Raw genomic sequence first — 25,234 nt, 5'->3', positions numbered from 1 at the left:
ACAGGTGGGCACCAGAGAGCTGCTAGAAATATGGGATCTCCTTGTTCACATGAAACAATGGACAGGTCTTTGCCTCCATGTAACCTGGATCCAGGTGGCCAGAGGTCCTAACCTGGAGCCTGGTTCACCTGTTCACACACAGAGATATCGCTAACGTAGCAGCAGGGAGGGCAGAGGGGAGCTGGCAGCTTGACACTTCAGGTAGGCTTTGGGCTGAAATACAAGTCACTAGCCTTTTCCTTCACTGCAAGGCTGAGAACCTGACTGAACTTGGCACTGGCCCATCTGGTTCTGGATACACCACGAACAAAGCTTAAGTCCAAAAGAATCTCCCCACTCCAACAAAAGCCCCGCTCGGGTTCTGCCCATGCAGATGCACTGACCACACACCTCATGGTTGTCACAGCTATGGGTAACCACTGCCCTCTGCTGGCCACTCAAGGCACTAGCATCCACTCAGACACCAAAGCCATCATCTCACTCCCCATGTAAGCAAACACACTTCAGTCATCACCGTCATCTGTGGGCACTGAAATGCAACTCCACTCAGCTGTCCTCTGAGCCAGGGGGCTGACAGGAGACAGGAAGAACAGGGACCACCTTAGGGACACAATGTATCAAGGGAGAAATCACAAAGGAATTCTGCTCCCTCCAATATACATCTGAAACTTCAAAAGGAAGTGACCCCTCTCCGTCCTTTTTTTTTTGAGTCGGAGTTTCACTCCTGTTGCCCAGGCTGGAGTGCAATGGCGTGATCTTGGCTCACTGCAACCTCCACATCCCTGGTTCGAGAGATTCTCCTGCCTCCTCCTCCCAAGTAGCTGGGATTACAGGCATGCGCCACCACACCCAGTTAATTTTGTATTTTTAGTAGAGTCGGGGTTTCTCCATGTTGCTCAGGCTGGTCTTGAACTCCTGACCTCAGGTGATCCACCTGCCTCAGCCTTCCACAGTGCTGGGATTACAGGCGTGAGCCACCACGCCCAGCTGGAAGTGCCCCCCTTTTTTTTTTTTTTGTCCATGAGGCATTTTATTTGTAAATGTATGTATTACATCCCTAGAAAAAGAATCCCAGGATTTTCCCTCCTGTGTGTTTTCGTCGTGCTTCTTCATGGTCCGTGATGCCAGCTGAGGTTGTCAGTGCAATGAAACCAAACTGGCGGGATGGAAGCAGGTTATTCTGCCATTTTTCTAGATCTTTGAGTTGCACATCAAATCTGGGGCTGATCACTCCACACTTGTTTAGCCTGCCTGTAAGGTTCGTAACAATTTTCTCAGCTCTGTGATCATCAATGATTTCAAATTCGCCAGTGTAACCATGCTTCATCATCACAGTGAGAAACCGGACGATGACTTTGGAGCACGGCCTAATAAGCACCTGGCGTTTGCCTCTCTTTTCGGCATTGTTGATGCTCTTGAGAGCATCAGCCAGGACATTCATGCGCACCATTGTGGCGGCGCGGAAAGATGGTGGAAAGGGCAAAGTGCCCTTTTTTATGCAGCTTGGAGGTTGAATCCAGGAAACAGTACCTGCCCTATAACTTGTTATGCACCAGAGCCTCCCCAATTTGCCTTACTTCCTCCAAAGGAGGACTAAGCTGAGGTCACCTGGAACCATCCTTCCAAAAAGCTCAACTTCTCTGGCAAGTTTGGGAAAACTTTGGTTTCCTTTGTTCTTCCTGTCACTCTGCAGCAGGTGACTGAAAGTCTCGAGTGCCCTCTCAAACAAGGCCAGCTCCCCTCAACTCTTTGTGCAACAAAGGTAGGTAGCCACACCTTCCAAGATGGCAGTGATGCTGGCTAGGAGAAACTGCCCACAACAACCAAATCAGTATTGCCCCTTAATCAGATGGGGAAAGCTCCAGACAACTGTCGCCACATAGGCAGCTTAGCATTTGCCAGCTACCTCAAACATGGAACATTTCTCTTACCCAAGATGGTACTGGCTCTGCATCCCAAATGTCAGATTGTATTTATGGGGTGTTTCTAGAAACCTCCAAGTCAGAAGGCCCAGGAGCTTTGGAGCTTCTAAAGCAATCTCACTTTTTTTTTTTTTTTTTGAGGCGGAGTCTCGCTCTGTCACCCGGGCTGGAGTGCAGGGGCCGGATCTCAGCTCACTGCAAGCTCCGCCTCCCGGATTTACGCCATTCTCCTGCCTCAGCCTCCCGAGTAGCTGGGACTACAGGCGCCCGCCACCTCACCCGGCTAGTTTTTGTATTTTTAGTAGAGACGAGGTTTCACCGTGTTAGCCAGGATGATCTCAATCTCCTGACCTCGTGATCCGCCCGTCTCGGCCTCCCAAAGTGCTGGGATTACAGGCTTGAGCCACCGCGCCTGGCCAAGCAATCTCATTTTCTATGGAGAACTTTAAACCCAAGAAAGCTGGCAATTTGAAGACTAGGTTTTAAGTAAAAAAAACCAAACCCTCCCCACTTACATTTTCTAGAGGCTCTAAAGTTTATGGAAGGGAAACATCTTTTTAAGATTTAAGATTTTTAAGTACCAAAAAGGAAGTTTAAAAAGAATCAAGAACAAGTGGCTCAGGGCAGGGAAAGGTGTGCCTGGGAAAATGGCAGTTGTCACTCCTTGCATCCTTAGAAGCTAGGAAAGGAACATGGTACATTCACCAAGGCTGCTGCTGCTCTTTCCTGTAGAGCAGTCACAGGAGGCCTGGGCTGGACACTCAATGGCCTCTTCTTGGCTTTTCCACATGGGATCAATCATTTGCTTTCAGAGTACAATGTTGGGCAATCAGGCTCCTCAGCTCTGGAAAAAACCCTTCTACCAATAACAACTTACACAGGATGTTAAGAACAAGCATACAAACAAACCACCACTCAATCAAAGAAAACTATTAAGCTGCTGTCTTGGCACTAAGGTATTCATATAGTTTTACATCTGCTAAGAGGCAGATTACACTGTGTTTCTGATCAGATAAAGATCCACAAATAATTTAATTTAATGAAAAGTGACTGCTCATCACAAAAATGTCTGCCTCTGCCTTACCCAGACCATAGACACAGAACGAGCAAAGCTGGTTGGTGACTGTATTATACATTCAGTCAGAGGACAAAGGCCTTAAAGGCTTACTTAGTCCTAATCATTGAGCTTTTCTCCTTACATTTACTAAGGTAAAATATGGCAACAATGAAGGAATTGCTTCATGAATAGTAACCTTGACAATATGATCCCATCTCATTTCCCTATTTCTAAGCTCATCTGAGAAATTGGTCTGGAAATATTCAGAGGGGCCTGAATATCAACCACTTATACCAGTCTTGACTAAAAAAGGTTATAGTGCCAGGGAAACACTTAAAAAAGGCTTTTGTGGGGTGGAGAAAACTAAGAAAAAGCCAGTTTTCATCTAAGTGCATGCACAATGTAAAAGAAAATGGGCTGGGTGAGGTGGCCTGTAATCCCAGCACTTTGGGAGGTCCAGGTGGGTGGACTCTTGAGTTCAGGAGTGTGAGGCTGCAGTGAGCCATGTTTGCGCCACTGCATTGTAGCCTGTGCAACAAAGTGAGACCCTGTCTCAAAAAAAAAAAAAAAAAGAAAAGAAAGAAAAGAAAAGAGAGAAAAAGAGAAGGAAGGAAAGTAAAGAAAGAAAGAAAAAGGAAAGCGGGGAGGAGGGAGGCAGCCAGCCAAAGGGAGGGAAAGGAAGAGAAAGGAAAGGAAAAAAAGGAAAAGAAAAGAAGGGACCAGCTGGGTGCGGTGGCTCACACTTGTAATCCCAGCACTTTGGGAGGCCGAGGTGGGTGGATCACGAGGTCAGGAGATCGAGACCATCCTGGCTAACACAGCCAAACCCCATCTCTACTAAAAATATTTAAAAATTAGCCGGGTGTGGTGGTGGGTACCTGTAGTCCCAGCTACCAGAGAGACTGAGGCAGGAGAATGGCGTGAACTCAGGAGGCGGAGCTCGCAGTGACCCGAGATTACGCCACTGCACTCCAGCCTGGGCGACAAGAGCAAAACCCAGTCTCAAAAAAAAAAAAAGGGGGGACCAGCTCCAGGAGTGCCCCAAAGCAAGTCTATTTCCTCTTGTTGGATGTATAGTGCAAACAGTTTGCCACCTTCAGTTATTTTCATATTAAAAATCTGCTTTCTTGGCCAGGTGCCGTGACTCATGCCTGTAATCTCAGCACTTTGGGAGGCCAAGGTGGGCAGATCACCTGAGGTCAGGAGTTCAAGACCAGCCTAGCCAACATGGTGAAACCCTGTCTCTACTAAAAACACAAAAAATTAGCCAGGCGTGGTGGCATGCGCCTATAATCTCAGCTACTCAAGAGGCTGAGGCAGGAAAATCACTTGAACTTGGGAGGTGGAGATTACCGTGAGCCAAGATCGCGCCACTACACTCCAACCTGGGTGACAGTGAGACTTTGTCTCCAAACAACAACAAAAAACAAACCTCCTTTCTCCTAACATCACTCATCAGAATCACCTATCACTTGAAATAGTGTTTCACAAAGGGAAAATAAGGAAATCAAAAGGAGATGGGATTCCAAACGCTAGTGGCAGTTTTCTGTAGGGGTAATAAAAACGCTTACTCCTGATTTGGAAGGAAGGAAAGATGTGTTTATAATCCTGACTCAGGAATGGGAAAAGAGGTTTTTTTATTTTTTATATTTGAGACTGAGTTTCGCTCTTGTTGTCCAGGCTGGAGTGCAATAGCGCGATCTTGGTTCACCACAACCTCCGCCTCCCGGATTCAAGCGATTCTCCTGCCTCGGCCTCCCGAGTAGCTGGGACTACAGACATGCGTCGCCATGCACCGTTAATTTTGTATTTTTAGTAGAGGCGGGGTTTCTCCATGCTGGTCAAGCTGGTCTTGAATTCCTGACCTCAGGTGATCCACCCACCTTGGCCTCCCAAAATGTTGGGATTACAGGCGTGAGCCGCCAGGCCCAGCTGAGAGTTCTTCTCTTAAAAACTTACCCTGGGTAGGCCGGGCGCGGTGGCTCAAGCCTGTAATCTCAGCACTTTGGGAGGCCGAGACGGGCGGATCACGAGGTCAGGAGATCGAGACCATCCTGGCTAACACGGTGAAACCCCGTCTCTACTAAAAATACAAAAAAAACTAGCCGGGTGAGGTGGTGGGCGCGTGTAGTCCCAGCTACTCGGGAGGCTGAGGCAGGAGAATGGCGTAAACCTGGGAGGTGGAGCTTGCAGTGAGCTGAGATCCGGCCACTGCACTTCAGCCTGGGTGACAGAGCGAGACTCCGTCTCCAAAAAAACAAAAAAGCAAAAAAACTTACCCTGGGTAGTTAAGGGGTGCCATACAGCACACAAAGTCAGAGTTTCACCTTAATTACAGACAAGGGACAGTTTATAGGCATTCCAGACATTATTTAGAAATAATCCATTTCTCCTGACAAGCTACCCAGGTCTCAAAATAACCTGCTGAAGCAAAGAGGAATGATTCAGAAAGCAGAGTATCTTAGCAGTTGGAAGTGAAAAAAGAATGCCTCTATTGCTATGTTAGCGTAGAGAAAGGGTCTCTCTCTGACAACTACCTTTTCCTTCTCTCCACGGACCTTCCTAACTTCTTCCTCCCCACCCCTACAGCCCTCCTTCCAAGTCTTTGTACTAGTCAAAAGTGCATAAATCCGCAGGACAATGCTACCTTTGACCACTGACTGGCCAATAGCAAAGCATGTAAGTATCTGAAGTGACTTTTTACCAAAAGACACTGCCCCAGCTTTAACCTGACAAAGTACTTTTGGCTATTAAGAAGCAAACAAAAGGAAACCATACTTGACGTTCTCCTGTAACTTTTCCAAGATAATCAAGGTTTCTACAGACTGGCCTTTACATATGACAAAGCCATAGAAACTTCTGTGATGAGCAATGTGGTCCCAGATGAAAACCACCCTGAGAGGGACTTTTTTTTTGGTGAGTGGGAAAAGTGGCTTCCCTCACTGGGCTTTCATTCTGGCCAGGTACATATACACAGACTGGACCAAAGAAGCTTCATACTCAAATTGGGCAAGACCAAAACGCATTCAAGGGCCTAATGTTGTTTGTGACCATCCAAACCCCTTCATTTGGCACCTGCGCACCTGGAGGATGGCTTTTATTTGGCACCTAAAAATACTTAAGAACATTCTTGTGAAAATATCCATATTATGATCTAATAAATGGTAATAAGATGGATGCTAAGATGACAGGCAAATATACAATGAGCTTTCAGGATCTGTGCAACTGACCCCCAGTCAACAGTATATAGCTAATAGCAAGCCAATAATTGATGGAAGGCTGGGTATGGTGGCTCATGTCTGTAGTCCCAGCACTTTGGGAGGCTGAGACAAGAGGATCGCTTGAGCCCAGGAGTTCAGGACCAGCTTGGGCAACATAGTGAGACTCCTGTCTCTAGAAAATTAGCCAGGTGTGGTGGCATGTGCCATAAGTCCCAGCTACTTGGGAGGCTGAGGCAGGGGCTGTTTGAGCCTGGAAGGTTGAGGCTACAGTGAGCTGTGTTGTCATGACTCTGACTGCACTCCAGCTTAGGCAAGAGAATGAGGCCCTGTCTCTCTCTTAAAAAAAAAAAAAAAAAAAAAAAAAGATGAATTCCCACTTGCCAATAATACTGAGAATACAGGGTGATTTTAGGCTTAAGCTAAATTCTAACTCCTTTCCCCACAACTGTTAACAGTTAAGCCTTTTCTGCAAAGTCAAGGATGCTAATAAGCATCCCTGAAATGCTTATAAGAGAACTGTAAGAGGTTTTGGGTTTTATCACACAAGTTCCAAGGTGGAGGAGCAGTGACAGTGAGAGATAAGACAAGGTGAACAAGTTTAAAACCAAAAGCAGTGGACATTTATTCCTTAATTTTTGTGCAAGAGTGTAAAGATGCATTTGAAAGAACCTGATGGCTAGAGCATCAGCCATGGCTTTCAGGTTGGCCTAGTTTACAATCAGGAAAAGAAGGGAAAAAAAGATAACTTGCCTAGTTCACATGATTGGTGTTTCTGGCAAACACAGTCGTTTACAAGTTTCAAGCTATATTTTACTAGAGTCAAGGGAAGACTTCAAAAAGCCACATACAGTACAATTTAAAATTGGATGAACATCCTGCAAATGTTAGTGCAAAGTAATTATGTAGACTCTCCAAACAAGATTGTGCTCTTGTTTCCCAGGTTTGGTCAATGTTGCTCTTTTATGATTACAATCACAGAGGCTTAACTTACCAAATAGCAATGCCTCTGTGTTTTATGTCCTGTGTACCAAGGGAATGTCACAAGGTTTTGATGAAACGCAGCTTAGTTTCATTAATAAAGCAAATTTCTTATTGAATTTAACAATCAGGTTCCTGGAATGCTGCATGTGTTAAGTTTCATGGAAATGCTCTTAAGCTTATGCCTCTATCTTGTTCAATAAAATCACTCTTAAGATATCCTTTTTACTATGTAACTGGAATTGTTTCATGATCTTGAAATGCAACCAGTATAAATGAACATCTCAGAAGTGGGAGAAAATCCACCACTAATCTCAACTAGACAAACTTTTTAAAAATCAAAAAGCCTATTCACACAAAATTATATGTAATGACTGTAGTAATCAGTTTATTACACAGATTAATCATTCTTGAACGTACAAGCTCCAGAGGAGCAACTGGGTCTTTAAATATACACAAGTATTTCCATCAAATGAATTTTCACCCTTACATCCAAATAGACCTAAGCGGTTAAAAACATAAGAAAAATAAGAGCTATTAGCTATGTATTAACTGAGAAACCACATACAAACCAAAGAATATGGAAGAGAGAAAGAAGGGATGAAAGGCCAAAGGTTGAAGGGGTAGGGAAATGTAAAAGAGTTGGGAACAAAGCCCATCACACTTGATGTACTAATAGCTCCAATCCATTTAAATGTTGACCAGTTAAACTTAGACCTTGAAATGCAGGATGTGGGTAGAGTTTAATCTGGTTGGTCATAACTTTCGCCTAAGACGTAGCTCCTTCGGAATAAAATGAATACAGACACAGCTTCATGTTCTTCACCTTGCTTTTCATAACTGTTTTGAGTTTAAATGGATTCCACTTAAAAATAATCTCCTACAGGTGAGTGGAGCCTTTTCTTTCCCATCCAAGCTCACACCATACCCACCACCCCCCTCACACCTTGCTGTTATCCAAATTTAAGTCAGTAAGAAAAGCTTTTAGTCTCACACCTAGGTAATGCCTGTAGAACTGGCTTGTCACACACACACTTCTCTGCTAGGAGGCAATGTTGGTACAGAAGTACAGTATTTCTAGTTTGTTGTTCCAAGTATGTACAACACGCAGCACTGCTGTATCAGGTAAACATGTGCACAGGGGAAGATGAGGCGTGGGCTCATAGAAAGCAGTCAAATGGAAATCAAAAGGACTTTCTCTTTCAGAGTTCCCCTATCTTTATTTGTAGAGGTTATCCAATAATTTCTTTAATTACATCGCATACTTCTGAGTCCATTCCCGAGCTATTCTGTTGTACCTGTACACACAAAGAGAAGCTTGGCTTAACACAGGTGTGGAGTCAGTAAGCAACAGATTCCATTCATTATCCCATCAAGTAACGTGAAGAGAGTAACTCATAGGACATTCAAGGAAAGGCCCCTTTCTATCCCAAATTTCTGATAAGCATTAATTCAATGATAATGGGAAGGAGCTGTAAAATGTGAAAGTCTCCTTTAATTGCTACTTACAGAGGGTTCTGATTAAATTTTAGTATTTGTTGGCATATATCTTATTCTATACTTGATTGGCCTATTTCTACAGAAGACATCAACTCAATTTATTTATTTAAAGTACTTGAAACTACATGATTCTACATTATATAGTTATTGAACTCATATACTAATAATGATTAAACTGACATAAGGCTGGGTGCAGTGGCTCAGACCTGTAATCCCAGCACTTTGGGAGGCTGAGTCGGGTGGATCACTTGAGCCCAGGAGTTTGAGACCAGTCTGGGCAACATGATAAAACCCTGTCTCTACAAAAAATACAAAAATTAGCAGTGTGTGGTGGCGCATGCCTGTAGTCCAAGCTACTCAGGAGGCTGAGGTGGGAAGATCGTTTGAACTCAGGAGGCAGAGGTTGAAGTGAGCTGATACTGCAACACTGTACTACAGCCTGGGTGACAGAGTGAGGCTCTGTCTCAAAAAAAAAAAAGGGGGGGGAACCCCAACTTTCCTTTCATATCAATAAAATTGGTTCTGGTAGAACTTATTTCAACAATTCGGTTGACAAAATGAATGGGTTTATTGCTTCAGAAGAATGTTTGAATAAAGTAAGCAGAGCAAATGGTTCTATAATTCTATTAAAAAAGGGATGCTAGGCCAGGTGCGGTGGCTCACGCCTGTTAATCCCAGCACTTTGGGAGGCTGAGGCGGGCGGATTACCTGAGGTCAAGAGTTTGAGACGGGCCTGGCCAACATGGTGAAATCCGGTCTCTACTAAAAATACAAAAAAAATTAGCTGGGCGTGGTGGTGTTCACCTGTAATCCCAGCTACTCGGGAGGCTGAGGCAGCAGAATCATTTGAACTTGGGAGGTGGAGGCTGCAGTGAGCCAAGATCGTGACATTGCACTCCAGACTGGGTGACACAGCAAGACTTCAGCTCAAAAAAAAAAAAAAAAAAAAAAGATGCTAGAAAAAAAAGAAAGAAAGATAAGGTCAGGTGTGGTAGCTCATGCCTGTAATCCTGGCACCTTGGGAGGCCAAGGCAGGAAGACTGCTTGAGGTCAGGAGTTCAAGACCAGCCTGGGCAACACATCAAGACCTAATCTCTATTAAATTTTAAAAAAGAAAAAAAGGGATGCTGAGCCTGGGCAACATAGGGATACTCCATTGATACAGAAAATTTAAAAATTAGCTGGTGACTGGGTGTGGTGGCTCACGCCTGTAATCCCAGCACTTTGGGAGACTGGGGTGGCTGGATAACTTGAGGTCAGGAGTTCCAGACTAGCCTGGCCAACATGGCAAAATCCTGTCTCTACTGAAAACACAAAATTTAGCCAAGAATGGTGGTGTGCGCCTGTAATCCCAGCTACTCAGGAGGCACGAGAATCACTTGAGCCTGGGAGGCAAAGGTTGCAGGAAGCCAAGAATGCACCACTGCACTCCACCTGGGCAATGGAGAAAGACTCGGTCTCAAAAAAAAAAAAAAATTAGCTGGATGTGATGGCATGTGCCTGTGGTCCCAACTGCTTGGGAAGCTCAGATTGGAGGACTACTTGAGCCTGGGAGGTTGAGGTTACAGTGAGCTGTTGATTGTGTCACTGCATTCCAGTCTGGGCAACAGAGCAAGACCCTGACTCAAAAACAAAGTGGGGTGGGGATGGGTATGCTGGCCTCGCATGGTGGCTCATGCCTATAACAATAGCACTTTGGGAGGCTGAGGTGGGAGGACTGCTTGAGGTCAGGAATTAGAGACCAGCCTGTGCAACATAGTGAGATCCTGTCTCTACAAACAAAACAAATTAGCCAGGTGTAATGGCATGTACTAGCAGTCCTAACTACTGGGGAGGCTGGGGTGGGAGGATCACTTGAGCCCATGAGTTTGACACTGCAGTGAGCCACGATTGTGCCACTGTACTCCAGTCTGGGCAGAAGAGCAAGACCCTGTCTCTGAAAAAAAAAAAAGTGGGGTGTTAGAGGGTGGGGGCAGTGCGGTTTAGGAAAGTTCTGTTCAACAGTGTTCAACATTACTCCATGCTGACTTGGGAAATGACTTCCGGTAAGCATTCAGGCCCACAATTCTAAATATTGGACAAAACAGTTCACTAATCAAAAAAATTTGTGAATAAATTCACAAATAGGAAAAAGCAAGAACCAACTGTTAGACTACCCCATTCCCAGTGTTACCTCCATTAAAAACAAAAAAAGTATCTATGCCTCTCTAATCCAGTAGAATTCAAGTAATTCTTAAATCCTTTCTATTTTAATTTTTTTTTTTTTTTTTTTTGGTAATGGGAATCTTGCTCTGTCGCCCAGGCAGGAGTGCAGTGGCGCAATTTCAGCTCACTGCAACCTCCACGTCCTGAGTTTAAGCAATTCTCCTACCTCAGCCTCCCAAGTAGCTGGGATTACAGGTGCCCGCCATCACGCCTGGCTAATTTTTGTAGTTTTAGTAGAGATAGGGTTTCAGCCTGGTGGCCAGGCTGGTCTCAAACCCCTGACCTTGTGATCCGCCCACCCTGGCCTCCCAAAGTGCCGGGGTTACAGGCATGAGCCACCACGCCCGGCCCTAAAAAAAAAACTATCTACCCTCTCCTGTCTACTTCCTCTTATAACTTCACTGAATAGTACATAAAACAACAGATGTTATTAGTGCTAGGCATAGTGGTATATGCTTATCATCCTAGCTACTCCAGAGGCTGAGGTAGGAGGACTACTTGAGCCCACGAGTTTGAGACCAACCTAGGCAACATAGCAAGACTCCATCTCAAAAGAAAAAAAGAAAAGAATAAATGCTACTAGAACACTTTTAGCTACTATCTCTTTTGATATCTTGACCACTGTTCAGTAATTCATAGTACAATTCTAAAACACCCAAATTCTACAATCAAGTTTTGTTTTTAAAAGAAATTTGGAGCCGGGCGCGGTGGCTCAAGCCTGTAATCCCAGCACTTTGGGAGGCCGAGACGGGCAGATCACGAGGTCAGGAGATCGAGACCATCCTGGCTAATACGGTGAAACCCCGTCTCTACTAAAAAAATACAAAAAACTAGCCGGGCGCGGTGGCGGGCGCCTGTAGTCCCAGCTACTCCGGAGGCTGAGGCAGGAGAATGGCGGGAACCCGGGAGGCGGAGCTTGCAGTGAGCTGAGATCCGGCCACTGCACTCCAGCCTGGGCGACAGAGCGAGACTCCGTCTCAAAAAAAAAAAAAAAAAAGAAAGAAAGAAAGAAAAGAAAGAAAGAAATTTGGGGCTTTCATGCCTAATGGCATTTATTTACTTTCTTCCTTTAGATTATGTCAAATGGTAGAAAATCAATTCTCTTTTCCCATTAATTCACAAATACAAATTCACAAAGCAGGCAAATGGGTACTTGATGAAAAATGCTTTATATATCAAAAGTCAAGCATAAGACATGAAGCTGTTGAAAAATATACCACAGGAAAGTTTTTGTATGGGCATGGTGGCTCACACCTGTAATGCCAGCACTTTGGGAGGCCTAGACAGGAAGATCATTTGAGGTCAGGAGTTCGAAACCAGCCTGGCCAACATGGTGAAAGTCTCTACTAAAACTACAAAAAAAATGAGCCTGGTGTGGTGGCTGCACCTGTAATCTCATCTACTCGGGAGGCTGAGGCATGAGAATCATTTGAACCCAGAAGGCGGAGGTTGCAGTGAGCCAAGACTGCACCACTGCACTCCAGCCTGGGTGACAAAGTGAGACCCTGTTTCAAAAAAAAAAAAAAAAAGTTTTTGTAGACAAGAGGAGTCCCATGAAACAATCAGGGATAAGACTGGCATCATCTACTTATAATAATACTCAATGCATATATTCTTCTTTTCTAGCCCCAGGAGAGTATATTAGGACTTCACTTTAAATATTTGGCCCATATTCAGCCCTCAAACAAGAAAGATTTGTGACAAACATCTCCATCCCACCACAGACAACTTTCCATCTTGAGGCCATACTTACTTTTCTCTATCTGTTTTGTAGATCCGAGCAATCTCAGGCACTAAAGGATCATCTGGATTGGGATCACACAACAGAGAACAGATGGATAAGAGTACTAGAATGAAAAAAATCGTATAAATTAGTAGAGGATAAAAGCAAAGGGTTGAGAGAAACATGAGATGCCAAAACATGAGGAAATTCTAAGAATTTATACTGTAATGCCTACAGCTTTGTAAGTTTTACTTACCTTTATATTAACAGTAACCAACAAGGATTTTTTTTTTTCTCTTTTATAAAAGTAGAGTTGGGGTTTCACCATGTTGGCCAGGCTGGTCTCGAACTCCTGACCTCAGGTGATCCACCCACCTTGGCATCCCAAAGTCCTGGGATTACAGGCATGAGCCACAGTACCCGGCCTAATTTTTGTATTTTTAGTAGAGTCGGGGTTTCGCCATGTTGGTCAGGCTGGTCTTGAACTCCTGACCTCGTGATTCACCCACTTAGGTCTCCCAAAGTGCTGGGATTACAAGCATGAGCCACCACGCCTGGCAAATAGTTTTTTGAGACAGAGTCTCACTCTGTTGCCCAGACTGGAGTGCAGTGGTGCAATCTCGGCTCATTGCAAGCCCCACCTTCCGGGTTCACGCCATTCTCCTGCCTCAGCCTCCCGAGTAGCTGGGACTACTGGCGCCCGCCACCATGCCCGGCTCATTTTTTTGTATTTTTAGTAGAGATAGGGTTTCACCACGTTAGCCAGGATGCTCTTGATCTCCTGACCTCATGATCCACCGCGTCCAGTCTACCAACAAGGATTTTAAGAAGCTTAAACAGACTTCAGGTTAGGTCATTAAAAAACAAAAATGAAGGCCGGGTGCAGTGGCTCATGCCTGTAATCCCAGCACTTTGGGAGGCGGAGGCGGGTGGATCACAAGTCATCCTCGGGCTCAAGTCATCCTCCCACCTCACTCTACAGGGGAGACTACAGGTGAGTGCCACCACATCCAACTAATTTTCTTTGTATTTTTTGTAGAGGTTGGGTTTTGCCATGTTGGCCAGGCTAGTCTTGATCTCCTAGGCTCAAGTGATCCACCTGCCTCGGCCTCCGGAAGTGCTGGGATTACAGGTGTGAACCACCACACCCGGCCATATCTATCATTAACTTATGCATTCCTTACTGAATGCAAAGGGGGCATAAAGTCACTGATTACATTAAGTTCAGTAGCCTCTGACATAATGAAATAAATTTAAATCCTTCTATACTAATGCTAATAGAGCGCAGCCATCTTTCTTTTCTCTAATGTTCTGTACCAAGAGATAATAACTCTCAGCCTACTTTACTCCCAGCACAGAAATCCAGCAGGGAAAGGATTTGCTCATATTCCTATCAAATCTATCCTATAGAGATCAAGGGCTTCTGAGAAGTAAAGAAAAAGCTGACATGCCCTATTCGGTTTGGTAACAAAAATGCTATTTCCTTGCCTTAAGAGTATACGAAAAGTTCTTTTAAAAAAATCAGGAAAGATGTTTTGTGACTTCATTCCTGTTGCCCACAGTTCTGGCAGTTGGCATTCCAAAAACATTTTCCCACTGTCAGGTGTCATCACCTGAAGCCCTCTTCAAGCATAGAACATTCTAACATCAATTAGGAAAGACCTCAGGTATTTCCTGGAAATGACAACAGGAAGTTAGAAATATTTGAATGTTCCTTTAACTTATTCTTCTAAATATTCTAATAAGTCAACTTTAAAGGACAGGTTTTAAAGAAAGGGCTCTTCCTTCTTTCTAGAAAAGGAAAGTAGGGTACTGGATATCTGGACCTTGTAAAGATTCTTAGTACACTACTTAGCTTCCTGAATTCATGAAAAATTCATTTTGGTTTATAATATACTGATATGGTTTGGATCTGTGTCCCCACACAAATCTCATGTTCAACTGTAATCCCCAGTGTTGGAAGTGGGGCCTGGTGGGAGGTGACTGGATCATGGGAGTGCATCCTTCATGAATGCTTTAGCACCACCCCCTTTTTTTTTTTTTTGAGACGGAGTCTCGCTCTGTCGCCCGGGCTGGAGTGCAGTGGCCGGATCTCAGCTCACTGCAAGCTCCGCCTCCCGGGTTTACACCATTCTCCTGCCTCAGCCTCCGGAGTAGCTGGGACTACAGGCGCCCGCCACCTCGCCCGGCTAGTTTTTTTGTATTTTTTAGTAGAGACGGGGTTTCACTGTGTTAGCCACCTTGGTCTCGATCTCCTGACCTCGTGATCCGCCCGTCTCGGCCTCCCAAAGTGCTGGGATTACAGGCTTGATCCACCGCGCCCGGCCAGCACCACCCCTTTGATGCTGTTCTTGTGATAGAGTTCTCATGAGATCTGGCTAATAGTGTGTGGCACCTCCCCCCATCTCTCTCTCGGTCCTACTACTGCCATGTGAGACAGGTGGCTCCCCCTTTGCCTTCTGCCATGAGTAAAAGCTCCCTCAGGGCTCCCCGGAAGCAGATACTGCCATGCTTTCTGTATAGTCCACAGAACTGTGAGCCAATTAAACTTTCTTTTTATTTTTTTTTTTTGAGATGCAGTTTCACTCTTGTTGCCCAGGCTGGAGTGCAATGGCACGATCCTAGCTTCCTGCAACCTCTGCCTCCCGGATTCAAGCGATTCTCCTGCCTCAGCCTCCCAAGTAGCTGGGATTACAGGCATGCACCACCACGCCCAGCTAATTTTTATATTTTTGGTAGAGATGGGGTTTCTCCATGTTGGTCAGGCTGGTCTCAAACTCCCGACCTCAGGTGATCTGCCCGCGTTGGCCTCCCAAAGTGCTGGGATTACAAGCGTGAGACACTGCGCCCAACAAACCTCTTTTCTTTATAAATTATCCAGTCTCAGGTATTTCTTTATAGCAGTGCAAGAATGGGCTGATATATATACTATACCTTTTTCTGTAAAGATAATAACTCTTATTTCTATAACCTGTATAGTTTCTTCATTGAACTTTTACCTATATATATTTATCAGTATTACTTTTTTTTTTTTTTTGAGACAGAGTCTCGCTCTGTTGCCCAGGCTGGAGCACAGTGGTGTGATGTTGGCTCACTGCAACCTCCGCCTCCCAGGTTCCCAGGTTCAAGCAATTCTTGTGCCCCAGCCTCCTGAGTAGTTGGGACTATAGACACACACCACCCTGCCTGGCTAATTTTTGTATTATTGGTAGAAATGGGGTTTCACTATGTTGGCCAGGCTGTTTTTAAACTCCTGACCTTAAGTGATCCACCTTCCTCGGCCTCTCAAAGTGGATTACAGTCATTACTGCACCTGGCCAGTATTTTCACAAGTGTTACAACGACAGTTACTTTCACTTCTAAAAACATGTAATCAAATGGCTTTATGACACACTTATCTGCTTCCTTTCGTTTTTTTTCAGTTTTTTTTTTTTTTTTTTAAATATATATATAAGGCCGGGCGCGGTGGCTCAAGCCTGTAATCCCAGCACTTTGGGAGGCCGAGACGGGCGGATCACGAGGACAGGAGATCGAGACCATCCTGGCTAACAAGGTGAAACCCCGTCTCTACTAAAAAAATACAAAAAAAAAAAAAAATAGCCGGGCAAGGTGGCGGGCGCCTGTAGTCCCAGCTACTCCGGAAGCTGAGGCAGGAGAATGGCATAAACCCGGGAGGCGGAGCTTGCAGTGAGCTGAGATCCGGCCACTGCATTCCAGTCCGGGCAACAGAGCGAGACTCTGTCTCAAAAAAAAAAAAAATAAAAAAAAAATAAATAAAATAAATACATAAATAAATAAATAAATAAATAAATAAATTTAGGTTCCCATCATGGATCTTCAAAGTAGAGGGAATACTGGGTCAAAATTTCTATCCTTGAAGACAGACTATATGTTAAAGGAATAATATCATACAGGATTAAGGCGTTTCATAGAACTACTTGCCCATACATTCAATTTACAAAAAGGGAATCATTAAAACCTTAAACCTGAGACAGTTAACACAATCAAATTCAACAAAATGGCACTGCAATTATTTTAAAGGATAGCTATCCAGATAGAACCTAACAAATCTAACTTGTAACAGTCCTTATCATTTACAATAGCTGAAAAAAATCAATGCTAGGCAAGAGAAGGGGAAGAACAAAAAGAGATATGGCAATAATTTCAGCTACCTTGCGCCTCCAACACCCCACCCCACCAAAACACACCTCTCACATAATTCCACTTATCTTGGTCCCATTACTAGATTTACATCTCTATTGCTATTTGGTGAAGGAAGTGCAACCAATGGGACCTTCACCAGGCCAGGCACAGGTCCATAAACACTTTCTCAAGTAGCTCTTGAATTGTAAGAGGGCCCACCAAAAGAAAAGGGGACTCTTCTCTAAAAAACTACTTCATTACAACTTTTAAAAAAATGTGGTTCTCTGGCATCCTGTTTTTATTTCTGCCTAGGACTCTAAAAATTTTAAATTAATGCCTCAGAGTTTTGTTTGCTTTAAAAAATTAATTTGTGGCCAGGAGTGGTGGCTCACACCTGTAATCCCAGCCCTTTGGGAGGCCAAGACAGGCGGATCACCTGAGGTCAGGAGTTCAAGACCAGCCTGACCAACATGGAGAAACCCCGTCTCTACTAAAAATACAAAATTAGCCAGGTGTGGTAGCGCATGCCTTGTAATCCCAGCTGCTCGGAAGGCTGAGGCAGGAGAATGGCTTGAACCTGGGAGGTGGAGGCTGCAGTGAGCCGAGATTGTGCCACTGCCTGGGCAACAAGAGTGAAACTCCTTCTCAAAAAAATAAAATAAAATTTTAAGATTGAGTCTTGACATCCAAGTTATAACATGACAAATACTCAACACTTTTGACAACTGTGCCTTTATCCCAGTTTCTAGAGTACTTACAAGGAACCAGTTAACTGTCCGTTTTTGCTTCTTTAATCTTCGTAACAACAATGAAATATTTATTATTGTTCCTTTTCTACTGATGACAAAATTTAGGAATATAGGGGCCAATGTGTCTCAAGTCTCATTTAATAAGAGGTGGATCTGAGATCTGAACACAGGCAATTGGATCTAGAATCTATGTTCTTTACCATGAAACTACGTTGCTTCCTGTCTAAATACATGCGTTAAACAAATGCTAAATTATAAGCAGATAATTTCTACTAAAAATACAAAAATTAGTTGGGCATGGTGGTGGGCGCCTGTAATCCCAGCTACTCGGGAGGCTGAAGCAGAAGAATTGCTTGAACCCTGGAGGCGGAGGTTGCAGTCAGTCAAGATCGTACTATTGCACTTCAGCCTGGGCAACAAGAGTGAAACTCCGTTTCAAAAAACAAAAAAACAAAAATTCATACACCACGTTTCACCACACAAATACCAAAACTAACATTGTTTGTCTATTTCTGGCCACTTAACCACCTTTTTTTTTGAGATGGAGTCTCGCTCTGTTGCCCAGGCTGGAGTGCAGTGGCGCGATCTCGGCTCACTGCAAGCTCTGCCTCCCGGGTTCATGCCATTCTCCTGCCTCAGCCTCCTGAGTAGCTGGGACTACAGGCACCCACCACCACGCCCGGCTAATTTTTTGTATTTTTAGTAGAGACGGGGTTTCACCATGTTAGCCAGGATGGTCTTGATCTCCTAACCTCGTGATCCGCCCACCTCGGCTTCCCAAAGTGCTGGGATTACAGGCGTGAGCCACCGCACCCAGCCTCACTTAACATACTTTTACATGTAACTCTTGTTATAGTGTATATGCCTTTTTTCTTTTTTCTGCTTTTCTCAAACACAGTATTTTCCTATTTTCGCAATATTTGTAAAGTTCAATACTTTTTTTTTTGGCAATAGAGTCTCCCTCTGTCACCCAGGCTAGAGTGCAGTGGTACCATCTTGGCTCACTGCAACCTCCGTCTCCTGGGTTCGAGTGATTCTCCTGCCTCAGCCTCCTGAGTAGTTGGGCACACGCCATCACACCCAGGAGTGTACAGGCACGTGTCATCATACCTGGCTAATTTTTGTATTTTTAGTAAAGATGGGGTTTTGCCATGTTGGCCAAGCTGGTCTCAAACTCCCGGTCTCAAGTGATCTGCCCACTTCAGCCTCACAAACTGCTGGGATTACAGGCATGAACCACTGTGCCTGGCCAGGGTCAATACTCTCTTAAATGCATGTGCTAGAACCCATTTATTTTTTCCTCTTATGTAAGTAACCTCTGATTTTCAGAACTAAATCACACTGTCACAAATGTACTTGCATACAAAGTTTTTTCAGCATTTGGGATTGTTTTCTTAGTATAAATAAATGAAACTAGAATTATTGGGTAAATGGGCATGGATGATTAAGTATCTTAACACATACTGGCAGACTGGGCTCTACAAACCTGTACCTCTACTTGAAGTATAGAGTGTTCATTTCAATATACCTCATTAGCATTTTGTCTCCTTTTAAAAATATCTTTGTTAATTAAAAAGGTAAAAAAGGGGCTGGGCGCGGTGGCTCAAGCCTGTAATCCCAGCACTTTGGGAGGCCGAAACGGGTGGATCACGAGGTCAGGAGATCGAGACCATCCTGGCTAACACGGTGAAACCCCGTCTCTACTAAAAAAATACAAAAGCTAGCCGGGCAAGGTGGCGGGCGCCTGCAGTCCCAGCTACTCGGGAGGCTGAGGCAGGAGAATGGCGTGAACCCGGGAGGCGGAGGTTGCAGTGAGCTGAGATCCGGCCACTGCACTCCAGCCTGGGCCACAGAGCGACACTCTGTCTCAAAAAAAAAAAAAAAAAAAAAAGGTAAAAAATGGGAATGTAACATTCATTTATTTATTCTTTGGTCCCCCTGTGTCCACTCATCTATTAGGATCTGAATTTTTTTTCTGATTTTTGTACTTCATATTTTAAACATATTAATCCATTACCATATTTCATTTTTCTCTTAAACAACTGATTTCATTTTCACAAAAGTACATCCAGTAAGCTCTTTTATCACCTCTCAGAGTAGAGCGGTGAGATCTGATAAAGATTCTTTTTTTTTTTGAGACAGAGTCTTGCTGTGTCCCCCAGGCTGGCCAGGCTGGAGTGCAGCGGCGTGATCTCGGCTCACTGCAACCTCCGCCTCCCGGGTTCAAGCGATTCTCCTGCCTCAGCCTAAAATATAAAAATTAGCCGGGTGTGGTGGTGGATGCCTGTAATCCCAGCTACTAGGGAGGCTGAGGCAGGAGAATCACTTGAACCCGGGAGGCGGAGGTTGCAATGAGCCAAGATTGTGCCACTGCAGTCCAGCCTGGGCGACAAAGTGAGACTCCATCTCACAAAAAAAAAAAAAAAAAAAAAGAAAGAAAGAAAGAAACAAACAAACAAAAAATACATATATATACAGAGAGAGAGAGAAAATTTTAATCCAACTGTGATTTCATCTGGGAATAATGAGAGAGTATTTTAATCCAACTGTGATTTCATCTGGGAATAATGTTCAAGGGTTGTACAATTTCAAATCAACACATAAGACAACTACATCACTCAGTTCATTGATATAGAAACCTAAAGACAAGAGCTGGTAAAATATTTACCAATATTTCATTCTTCAAGAACCTAATGTCTATGTTTATACCATAAGCATTTGTCTAAAGGGCTGATCTATTTCCTGTTCTGGAATAGTATCTATCTTTTTCATTCATGAATCTCAAGGTTGGAAGAGATGTTAATTGTGTTTATGCTCTAAAAAAAATTCATACCAGTGTCCATCTTTTTTTTTTTTTTTGTAAGATGGCATCTCGCTCTGTTGCCCAGGCTGGAGTGCAGTGGCATGATCTCTGCTCACTGCAAGCTCCGCCTCCTGGGTTCACACCATTCTCCTGCCTCGGCCTCCCGAGTAGCTGGGACTACAGGTGCCCACCACCATGCCCGGCTAATTCTTTTGTATTTTTAGTAAAGACAGGGTTTCACCGTGTTAGCCAGGATGGTCTCGATCTCCTGACCTTGTGATCCGCCCACCTTGGCCTCCCAAAGTGCTGGGATCACAGGCATGAGCCACTGCGCCCGGCCCAGTGTCCATCTTCTAACCTATGCTTGAGTAGCACAACTAACAGAGTAGTCACTACACCAAGGAACGCTTTTGCTTGAAAAATCCAACTCGTTTTCAGTTCTCAAGGTCCACTTCAGAATAAGAAGAATTACTATCTCTTCTTAAAAGAAAAATAATCTTTTCAAAAATAAGTAACTCTAAAAAGACAAAAGACACGGTTGCGTTATCTTGATATCAAATACCCATTGTTACCTTTTGAAATAGTTAGTGCTGGAGACCACTGTGATCGTAGAATATCAAGACAAATGCTGCCATTACTGTTAATATTTGGATGATAAATTCTTGTCGTAAATGCAACCTACAGAAAGAAAGGAAACTTTCTGTAAACTAGTTTATTAGTATTATAGAAAGCATATTAAAAACTGCCACATTCCAATTAATTACCTTAGGTGGTTTGAAGGGGTAATCTGTTGGGAAATGAATTGTCAAGAAAAATACTCCACCCTGATAGGGACTGTCATTCTGTTGATAAAAGAAAAGTGGGATTAAAATAAGTAAATTACATAAACTGTTTATTCTGAAATTAAACTGAATACTTACTGGCCCCATTATTGTAGCTTGCCAATGGAACACTGAAAAATAACAAGAAAAAAGTCACCATGTAACAATATCTACATTGTATCTGTGCCATAGTAACGTATCATTCCCCTTCTAATCCAAACCCATTTATAAATAATATGATGAGTATGAGCAAGATGAGGAACATAAAATAACAGTCTAAAGAAACAAGAAAAATGACTAGAATGGCCTAGAACACTGATAAGGTGCTCAATGAAAAATATTCGGAGCCAGGTGTGGTGGCTCACACCTGTAATCCCAACACTTTGAGAGGCTGAGGTGAGAGGACTGCTTGAGCCTGAGAAGTGGAGGCTGCAATAAGCCATGACTGCGCCACTGCGAGACTCTCTCAAAAACAAACAAAAAAAAACAAAGTATTTGGGCTAAAACTTCTTGAAACTTCATGTCAGAGAAACAAACTTCTTGACAAGGCTCATAGTTCTACTTTTAAACAGCTATTTCTTTACCTCACAGGGTAAATCATTTCTTCAAAACAATTACATATAATATCCTTTTTTTTTTTTTTTTTGAGACAGAGTCTCACTCTATCGCCCAGGCTGGAGTGCAGTGGCCAATTTCAGCTCATTGCAACCTCCGCCTCCCAGGTTCAAGCAATTCTCCTGCCTCAGCCTCCCAAGTAGCTGGGACTACAGACAAGTGCCACCACACCTGGCTAATTTTTGTGTTTTTAGTAGAAACAAGGTTTTGCCACATTTAGCCAGGTCTCAAACTCCTGACCTCAGATGATCCACCCACCTCGGCCTCCCAAAGCTGGCATTATAGGCATGACTTCATTTACAATGCTGGTAAACGGGGGACAAAACAGTAAAGTCAAGGTAGATAATACTCAAATTAAGAAAGACTGGTTTTAACAATGAGAACAAATTTCTAAAAACTCTTGTGTAGGTCTGTACATTACTGGTCCTCATTAAAGAAAGAAAAACATCATCTCTTCTAATGTAGAGGATAAGTTAAAGAGGAAAAAAGATAAAAAAAGGAGTGAAATTTAAAAAGAAAATATTAGCTAAAAGCCCAAGGTTGATTACAAGCTCTAGGGATACTTCCAATAAGTTACAAACTTGTTCAATAAATAAATATCTTCCAAATGCAGAAAATGGTGCTTGTTCCATGTTCTCATGTTACTAAGTGCAGTATGAGAGATCAAAAGCCAGAGTTTTTATTTATAAGCAAGCTACTACTTAGCACACTTAACATTCATACTATGATCTGAGCAACCTAAGGGAAGTTGTCACTGGGGTTATATTTGAACAACCCAAACGAGATAACTCTTGTCACAAGGTAGAAGAAACATGAAGACTAAGAAGCCATATAAAAATCCACCAGAATGTCAGTCCAAATCCTAAAGTTCCTTCCAACCTCCTTAATATGAAACTAATCCCTATGGTTGGTTTGTTGCTTACTGGGACTTGAACCTAAAAATAGCAGCTCGTTGATTAGGAGTTAAAGGTAAAGGACAGGAATTGCTGAGGCTCCCTTCCTTAGATTAGCCCTCACTAGTACTTAGAAACACTTATATTACTCTCTGCCGACCATTTAATGGATTGTGTAAGCAAAGGACAAAGCCACTCTGGGCCACTAAAACTGGACCTAGTATCTTCAAGGGAAGTCCTATAAAAAGCCCCTTATATGCTGTTTAAAGACACAAAAGCAGGCACCTGTAATCCCAGCTACTCAGGAGGCTGAGTTGGGAGGATGATTTGAGCCCAAGAGTTCAAGCCCAGCCCAGGCAACATAGCAAGATCCTGTTTCCAAAAAAATAAAAACAAGACTACAACACACACACACACACATGCTCACACGCATGCATGCACACATACACATGAATCTCACTCTATTTTTAATCACAAATATACTTACAATTTGAGTAAATAAAACATTGATAACTAGAATTAACCCCCAATAACAAGGCTAAAAACACTATTAGACAAAAGAATGACCAACTAGCCAAGGGACCTGTTCTTCTACTTAATTCTTTTTTTTTTTTTTTTTTTTTTTTTTTTTGAGACGGAGTCTTGCTCTGTCGCCCAGGCTGGAGTGCTGTGGCCGGATCTCAGCTCACTGCAAGCTCCGCCTCCCGGGTTCACGCCATTCTCCTGCCTCAGCCTCCCGGGTAGCTGGGACTACAGGCGCCGCCACCTCGCCCGGCTAGTTTTTTGTAGTTTTTAGTAGAGACAGGGTTTCACCGTGTTAGCCAGGATGGTCTCGATCTCCTGTCCTCGTGATCCGCCCGTCTCGGCCTCCCAAAGTGCTGGGATTACAAGCTTGAGCCACCGCGCCCGGCCTAATTCTTTTATGTTATTTAAATTTGTGATTATAATGGAAGAGTATTAATTGTACCTGCATTCCCGCGCAAAGCTGTAAGAGTTGGGTAAGATAATAAGAAAGCACTGCTTTTAAGTGTTCTCAGGCACTGCCTGCCACAGTGGCGCCCTCATCTCTAATGTCTGCGCTACCTCTAGCTTGCTGAGAAGGCGGATAAGCAAGGAGGTATCTAGATCATGACTAGTAGAAGGTAGATTATCAGCAAATTGGCCCAGTGGTAAAGCACCCAGGAAGCAACTGGCTACGGAAGTTACTCACAAGAGTGTACCCTTTACTGGAAGGGTAAAGAAACCCCACTGTTACAGGTCTGGTACTGTGGTACTCTGTGAAAATAGATCTCATCAGAAGTCCACTGAACTTCTGATTAGCAAACTTCCTTTCCAGCATCTGACAGAAAAAGTTGCTGAGGACTTCAAAACAAATCTACACTTCTAGCTTTTGGTACTTTGCAGGAGGCAAGTGAGGTCTATCTGATGGGCTTTATGAAGACACTAACTTATGTGCTACTCATGCCAAATATGTAACAAGTATGCCAAAAGACATCCACCTAGCATGCCAATTACATGGAGACTGTGCTTAAGATTGGGAAACATTTCATTCTCAAAAAAAAAAAAAATTATTTTTCTTCTTTCTGTTATTGGTAGTTCTCTGTTAGATGTATTTTGCCCCCATGAGGTCAAAAGGTAACTATGTATATGACTGCAAGTGGAAAAATAGGGGACAGAAATCAGGTATTGGCAGTTTTTCCATTTTAACTTGTGTGTGAATTTCTAATATAAAATTGAGGATGTAAAGCATTAATTCAAATCAAACTATTTCGGTGAACAAGTTTCAGCAGTTCACCTTTATAACAATTATAAACAGACCTGTAAATTTTTTCTGGACAATGCTAGCATTTGGATTTTATTTTTGTCACTAGTTATATCATTAGTTTAATATAAAAGAGAGACATGGAAATTATTTACATGATGAAAGATTTCAGAACTTCAGTGGAATGGGCAGTTTCACACTGATGTCATTTCAACAGTGATTTATTTCAGTCTACACACTTTCCAAGAATGTGGCCATCTCTTAAAGAAATAAAACTTGTCTCTGGGTGCGGTGGCTCACGCCTGTAATCCTAGCACTTTGGGAGGCCAAGGCAGGTGGATCGCCTGAGGTCAGGAGTCGAGATCAGCCTGACCAACATAGCGAAACCCCATCTCTACTGAAAATACAAAAAATTACCTGGGCGTGGTGGCAGGTGCCTGTAATCCCAGCTACTCGGGAGGCTGAGGAAGGAGAATAGCTTGAACCCAGGAGGCGGAGGTTGCAGTGAGCCGAGATCGTGCCACTGCACTCCAGCCTGGGCAACAGTGCGAGACTCCATCTTAAAAAAAAAAAAAAAAAGAAAAGAAAAGAAAAGAAAGCACTTTAAAAAAAAGAAAGAAAGCACTTAATAAAGTATTATTTTATTTTATTTTTGTTTAAAATACAGATGGGTGGCCGGGTGCGATGGCTCACGCCTATAATCCCAGCACTTTGGGAGGCCGAGGCAGGTGGATCTCCTGATGTTAGGAATTCAAGACCAGCCTGACTAACATGGAGAAACCCCGTCTCTACTAAAAATACAAAATTAGCCAAGCATGGTGCCGCATTGCCTGTAATCCCAG

The 25,234-nt window shown here is 43.5% G+C and overlaps 1 protein-coding gene and 1 pseudogene across 2 annotated transcripts in view; both read right to left on the bottom strand.

Moving 5' to 3' along the window:
* Positions 1-1,033: 1,033 nt before the first annotated feature.
* LOC104681747 lies at positions 1,034-1,483 on the bottom strand (annotated as a pseudogene).
* Positions 1,484-6,800: 5,317 nt separating this feature from the next.
* The window catches only part of UBE2D2 (ubiquitin conjugating enzyme E2 D2), a 68,006-nt gene continuing 49,572 nt past the window's right edge, over positions 6,801-25,234 (bottom strand). For both annotated transcript variants that reach the window (XM_010388120.2, XM_010388121.2), the window contains exons 3-7: positions 21,222-21,253; positions 21,066-21,143; positions 20,874-20,979; positions 12,637-12,730; positions 6,801-8,476 (exon numbers count right to left, since the gene is read on the bottom strand). In XM_010388120.2, the coding sequence (XP_010386422.1) occupies positions 8,431-8,476; positions 12,637-12,730; positions 20,874-20,979; positions 21,066-21,143; positions 21,222-21,253 (356 nt within the window). In that variant the 3' untranslated portion in view covers positions 6,801-8,430. The remainder of the gene's footprint in view (positions 8,477-12,636; positions 12,731-20,873; positions 20,980-21,065; positions 21,144-21,221; positions 21,254-25,234) is intronic.

Source organism: Rhinopithecus roxellana, chromosome 3, assembly GCF_007565055.1.
Source record: "Rhinopithecus roxellana isolate Shanxi Qingling chromosome 3, ASM756505v1, whole genome shotgun sequence".
Taxonomy (NCBI): domain Eukaryota; kingdom Metazoa; phylum Chordata; class Mammalia; order Primates; family Cercopithecidae; genus Rhinopithecus; species Rhinopithecus roxellana.
Note: the sequence above shows the minus strand (reverse complement) of the source record. Positions and strands in the feature narration are given on the sequence as shown.